The sequence below is a fragment of the Sinocyclocheilus grahami genome, unplaced genomic scaffold, assembly GCF_001515645.1.
Source record: "Sinocyclocheilus grahami isolate Dianchi unplaced genomic scaffold, SAMN03320097.WGS_v1.1 scaffold636.1, whole genome shotgun sequence".
Taxonomy (NCBI): domain Eukaryota; kingdom Metazoa; phylum Chordata; class Actinopteri; order Cypriniformes; family Cyprinidae; genus Sinocyclocheilus; species Sinocyclocheilus grahami.
The window spans coordinates 572058-578769 of record NW_015505815.1 but is presented as its reverse complement, the minus strand read 5'-3'; the positions used below and the strand labels follow the sequence as shown (position 1 = coordinate 578769).

Sequence of the window (6712 nt, the reverse complement as noted above, 5' to 3'; positions counted from 1 at the left end):
ATGGGGTGGAGACACGTGGCTGAAAAACAAAAGAAACAAAGAAGCACATGCTGCACACCAGCTGGTGACTTTGTTACAGGGTCGTGAAACTTCCTATTTCAGCACTGCGTAGGTCTTGTAACGTTGTATGCGTTGAGATGGTTTGATTTGAGTTTTTTCCCCCATTTCTTGGTGTCTCAATTTTTTTAGACAATACAGTAAGTAGAGAAATGAAACAGCGCTTTATGTTTTTATGAGTTATACATTTTTAAGCTATTATGTTTACTTGTGAAAACAAATGCCAATTTAGATTTTGCCATAATAAGGGGCATATTGGGTCAAGTGCAACTCGTATGTTATGGCAGGATACTGTGGGTTTGTACTGTTATTTAATTATTTTTATTAATTGACTAATTTATGTTATTTTTCCTATAAAATATATGAAAATAGTACCATAATAAAAGAGTTCAACAGGTAATTCAGTTGCATGCTGGGATGGCCGCTGATTTTGAGGATTTCCCAGTGATGCTAGGCAGCGTTTACATATAATCAGAAAGGGAACAAGAGCCAATAATACAACTGACAACATGGAAACTGTATTTTCCCACCCATTGTAACTGAAAACAAGCCGATGAATTACTTATGCAGGCTTTTGTTGGTCTATAAACCGTCATGAAAGAGTAATGGAAAGAGGTGTTTTTGAGAAGGGAGAACACATAACACACATATACACACACAGACAGCATCATGTTCAGCAGCATGTCACAGTCACAGGAGTGCAGAGGCTACAAACACGGCGATGAAACAGGTGGACTCTACGTTTTGATGCTGCTGTCCTTTTTCCCACTGTACTACTGGTGCTTTACAAACGGTGAGTGTCTGGAGTGGTTACATACTGTATGCAACCATTGGTTAGGCAGGTTTATTTTCTCTTCAGGTAAGTGTAGAGAGACGGGGCTAATCTTTATCTTTACAGGACACTGGAGTGGAGGGAGAGGGGAATTCAGAGTTTCCACTCAGAATTTCTGGTACCAGCCAATGTATCAGGAAATGAAGGAAACTTTTACAGAACAAACTAGAAACGAATTATTCCAGTGTTTATTTTGCAAATAAAAATAACAATCACGTCAAATGAAAGATAAAATTGATCTATTAGCGCCCAAGCACTGAAAGTTTGACTCTGGTGAGGAAATTAATTTTTGGTTTAGTTATCTTAAAGATGGGTCCTTTTCTGTAGCATTGTGTACGTTTTTCTCATTTTCAGTGCCTATTATTCAGGGCCAAGCGATTAGTCAACAGAAGAGACAGACAGCTGCACGTGAGTGTTTTGCGTAATACTTGTTTATAGATCTGCTGTTTGAATTACTACTTGCTGCTAGGAAGGAATATTTCGTTTTCTCTCTTTATTTATTCCTTCTCTTTCTAGCTTGTACTTATTTGAACAATGTCTAGAAACTTGGTATTACAAGCACTTCTTGTGTCTGTTTGCCTCTTTAAGAAGAATCGCTTTATGTATCCCCCAATTGTAAGTCGCTTTGGATAAAAGCGTCTGCAAAATGGCTAAATGTAAATTTATTATTAGTGGAGTACCTCAGGGTTCCATTTTGGGCCCGCTTCTTTTGAACTTATGTTACCGCTTGGAAATATTATTAGGAGGCACAATGTTTCTTTTTATTTTTATGCTGATGATACCCAGATTTATTTGCTGTTAAAAGCTAGCCATTCAACCTATGCTGGAGTGTCTTGAGGACATTAAAAAATGATTGTCAAATAACTTTTTCTAACTTAATGAAGAGAAAACTGAAATGATTATCTTTGGTCACCCAAAATTGAGAGGTGATCTTATTAGGGAATTTAGTAATCATTTTCCTGTAATTTCTTTGCAAGCAAGAAACTTTGATGTCATCTTGGATTCAGAATTTTGCTTAACCAAGCAAATCAATTATGTAGTTAAAAATTTGAATCAATTACAGATTATTTTTAAAGTTAAAACATTTTTTGTCTTTTCAAGATTCTTTCTCATTGATCCCTTTTTCACTCCAGATGGTTCAGAATGCAGCTGCAAGGCTACTGACCAGGGCAAAGAAATATGACCATATTGGCCCAATTTTGGCATTGCAACATTGGCTCCCGGTCCATTTTAGGATTCAGTTTAAAATGTTGTTGTTTGTTTTTAAAGCTCTTAATGATCAAGCTCCATCTTATCTTCTTCTTGTTCTTTATTCATCCAGTAGACCTTTAAGATCTTCTGGTATGGCTCTTCTGTATGTTCCCCACTCTCATATAAAAACTAATGATGATAAAGCCTTTTCAGTTGCTTCCGTTTATGGAATCCATTTGCCTTGCACCTTTCATTATCATTTTGAAAAGTTGGCTGAAAGGGTATCTTTATTCCCAGGCATTTTAATTTGTCTTATTGGTTTTATTTCAGATTTCGTATTTTATATTTTTTATTCTATTGGACTTGGGGTTTCTCTGTTTAGCACTTTGGTCATCTTTGCTGTGTTTAAATGTAATATATAAATATATATATGTAATTTACTTACTAGTTTGGTCACATGAACTGATTATATGAATGTAACAGTCACAGCGCCACCAACTGGCAGCAGGAAGTGTGTCACTTTGAAACACACTTTGAAATTTCTTATATTTACCTGAATTGTTTCAAACTTGGTCAGAATGATGTCAAAACACGGCTGATGTAAAACTGCAAAAGGATTCTTGATATTTTCAATAGTGTTGCCAGGGTAATGCATCAAACTTTAATACTATTTTTGTGTGTTGTTGAGGCTCATAGCATGTTTAAAATTTAATGAAATTCAGCACACACATCAGAGTTGTTGGCTGTCAGTCGTATTTGTGTGGAAGGGGGGCTCAGTATCGCCCCTTTTGACTGAAGTGATGGGGATTAGTTTGACCTGCAGTCACCAAACTCGGTATATATATTGTTCTCATCAAGCCGGACAACTTTCTTATTTACAGTCATTAGCTCCAAACCAAAGGAAGTCGGCTATTTGGTTTAAATGTGGAGTTTTTTTGTCTCTGAATGTTTAAATACTCCTCCTAGAGTATTCATATGATTCTCACAAATCTTGGTCAATATTATTGCAAGACATTGAAGATGATAAATTGTGAACAGATTTTTGATATCTTTCACAGTGTTGCCATCATCAGGGATTAAAAGGAAGAGTCTCATATCTTAAGTGCATTGTCTAATATACTGTAGATTAAGTTGGTGTTGTATGTTTTCTTATGAAGGCTGATGGATGTGTCACATACAACAAATTTGGAAATATTCCTCTTATATTAACCGCTTACATGCATATGCGCACCATGCATTTTGATAAATCAACCGTATGGTGGTGGCCCTGTTGTGTTTGGGCCCAACATTGCTGCATGCAGCTACTTTTTAAATGTTTTTTTATTTTTACATTTTCTCTCAAGAGTGGAAGCAGAGTCGCGTTATTTTGAGTTTTTGAAATTCAGAGTCTATTATTATACTTATATTTTTCTACAGTAATTTATTGCATATTTTGAAAGTAAGTTTTATTTGTCATTGACGTGTTATGCTTCATACTGTAAAAAACTTCACCTTAAATTAACCAATTATTTCACCATCAGTGACAAAATAGCTTTCTTCATAACACTTTCTCTAAAACAGATGAGAAATGTAACGTCTCGGTTATGTATGTAACCCTCGTTCCCTGAAGGAGGGAACGGAGACGTCACGTCGGATGACCGATGAATTGGGATCTCGCTTAGAGGGACCAATCTACTTTGAGTGTAAACTAAACGAGCCAATGCACATTGGCATGCGATTACTGCATCCAGCTGCTGCTGATCACAGCGTGAGTATAAGTAGGCAGCAGATGCAGCGCATACCCATTTGAGGTGAGAACACAGGAGGATACCGGCTCCACACGAAGGCTATAGAATCTAGCGAACGTGTTAGGGGTCGCCCAGCCCGTAGCTCTACAGATATCCACCAGCGAGGCATCACGAGCCAGTGCCCAGGAGGCTGCAACACTTCTAGTTGAGTGAGCTCACAAACTGAATGGGCAGGGCACACCCTGTGCCTGATAAGCCAGGGTGATGGCATCCACTATCCAGTGGGCCATCCTCTACTTAGAGACAGCATTCCCTTTCTGCCGGCCTCCGTGACAGACAAAGAGCTGGTTTGAGGTCCTGAAGCTTGCGTCTGGTCAACGTAGCACCTTAAGGCTTGGACGGGACAGCAAGCTAGGGCTGGGTCTGCCTCCTCCGAGGGCAGCGCTTGGAGGTTCACCACCTGATCCCTGAAGGGAGTAGCGGGAACCTTGGGCACATAGCCGGACCGGGGCCACAGGGTTACTTGGGAATCAGCCGGCCCGAACTCTAGGCACGAATCGTTGACCAAAAATGCATGCAGGTTCCCTACCCTCTTGATGGAGGCCAATGCCAGCAGGAGCAAAGTCTTCATTGAGAGGAACTTCAGCTCAACCGTCTGCAAAGGCTCAAATGGGCCCTGCTGTAGTGCCGTGAGCACTAGAGTCAGGTCCCAAGAGGGTATAGAGGGGGGCCATGGAGGATTTAACCTTCTCGCCCCCTTAAGGAACCTGACGACCAGGTCCTGCTTCCCCAGCGACCTCCTTCTACGGGGTCGTGGTTTAGCAGCAATTGCAGCAACATAAACTTTAAGGGTGGAGGGAGACAGCCTTCGCTCCAACCCTTGCTGCAAAAAGGCCAACACACCTCTGATTGGGCATATTTGGAGGTCTTCTCGGCGAGAAGAACACCACTCACGAACAGGTTCCACTTCAAAGCGTAGGTGTGTCTCGTAGACAGTGCTCTCGCTGAAGTGATGGTGTCGACTACCTCTATCCACCAGCGAGGCATCACGAGCCAGTGCCCAGGAGGCTGCAACACTTCTAGTTGAGTGAGCTCACAAACTGAATGGGCAGGGCACACCCTGTGCCTGATAAGCCAGGGTGATGGCATCCACTATCCAGTGGGCCATCCTCTACTTAGAGACAGCATTCCCTTTCTGCCGGCCTCCGTGACAGACAAAGAGCTGGTTTGAGGTCCTGAAGCTTGCGTCTGGTCAACGTAGCACCTTAAGGCTTGGACGGGACAGCAAGCTAGGGCTGGGTCTGCCTCCTCCGAGGGCAGCGCTTGGAGGTTCACCACCTGATCCCTGAAGGGAGTAGCGGGAACCTTGGGCACATAGCCGGACCGGGGCCTCAGGGTTACTTGGGAATCAGCCGGCCCGAACTCTAGGCACGAATCGTTGACCAAAAATGCATGCAGGTTCCCTACCCTCTTGATGGAGGCCAATGCCAGCAGGAGCAAAGTCTTCATTGAGAGGAACTTCAGCTCAACCGTCTGCAAAGGCTCAAATGGGCCCTGCTGTAGTGCCGTGAGCACTAGAGTCAGGTCCCAAGAGGGTATAGAGGGGGGCCATGGAGGATTTAACCTTCTCGCCCCCTTAAGGAACCTGACGACCAGGTCCTGCTTCCCCAGCGACCTCCTTCTACGGGGTCGTGGTTTAGCAGCAATTGCAGCAACATAAACTTTAAGGGTGGAGGGAGACAGCCTTCGCTCCAACCCTTGCTGCAAAAAGGCCAACACACCTCTGATTGGGCATATTTGGAGGTCTTCTCGGCGAGAAGAACACCACTCACGAACAGGTTCCACTTCAAAGCGTAGGTGTGTCTCGTAGACAGTGCTCTCGCTGAAGTGATGGTGTCGACTACCTCTTGAGGTAGGTCATTCAGAACCTCCCCATCCCGTCTGGAGTGTTCCCTCGGCCAGGGAGAAGAAAAACTGGCAGTGAGAGGTTTCTGGAGAGGCAAACAGGTCTACCTGAGCGGCTCCGAAACGTCTCCAAACCAGCTGGACCGTCTGGGGATGGAGTCGCCATTCTCCCGGGAGCGCACCTCGGGACAGCTCGTCAGCTGCCCGGTGGAGCAGTCCAGGAATGTGAACAGCACGAAGCGACCTCAGATGCTTCTGACTCCAGAGGAGGAGGTGGCAGGCGAGTTGCGACAAGCGACGGGAGCGCAGACCACCTTGTCGGTTGATGTACACAACGGTCGCTGTGTTGTCCTAGTCCATGCTTGCCTCGTAAGCTCCTTTTGAGAATGCTCAAGGCAAGGTGCACTGCCAGCAACTCGAGGCAGTTGATGTGCCAGTGCAGTTGGGGCCCCGTCCAGACCCCTGGCACTGCAAGCCCGTTGTACGTGGCCCCCCAGCCGGTGGTTGAGGCATCTGTGCGAACCACAGCATGCCTGGAGACCTACTCCAGGGGCACTCCTGCCCGGAGGAATGCAAGGTCTGACCACGGGGTGAAGGTTTGGCGGCAGGCCGGTGTATCGCATTGCCACGCCCACCTCGGGACTCGGCCATGGAGCCAGTGCTGCAGCGGTCTCATATGGAGCAGCCCCAGTGGCGTGACTGCCATATGCCGTGGGACCGCCATCCTACTCTTGAATGTATTCAAGCAGTTCAACACCGACTGAGCATGTTTCTGCGTGAGGCGTGCTGTCTGCTTGACCGAGTCCAACTCCATACTGAGAAAAGAGATTCTCTGCGTCGGGGCGAGTTTGCTCTTTTCCCAGTTGACCCGAAGGCCCAACAGGCTGAGGTGTGAAAGCACCAAGTCCCTGTGCTCGCACAACTGCCCCTGAGACTGGGCAAGTATGAGCCAATCGTCGAGGTAGTTGAGGATTCGAATGCCCTGCTCTCTCATGGGAAC

The 6712-nt window shown here is 45.0% G+C and overlaps 1 protein-coding gene across 1 annotated transcript in view; it reads left to right on the top strand.

The window, feature by feature from the left end:
• Positions 1-726: 726 nt before the first annotated feature.
• Positions 727-6712, top strand: part of LOC107558210 (Kv channel-interacting protein 4) — a 23556-nt gene continuing 17570 nt past the window's right edge. Inside the window, exon 1 of the mRNA XM_016241833.1 lies at positions 727-850. Within this exon, the coding sequence (XP_016097319.1) occupies positions 727-850 (124 nt within the window). The remainder of the gene's footprint in view (positions 851-6712) is intronic.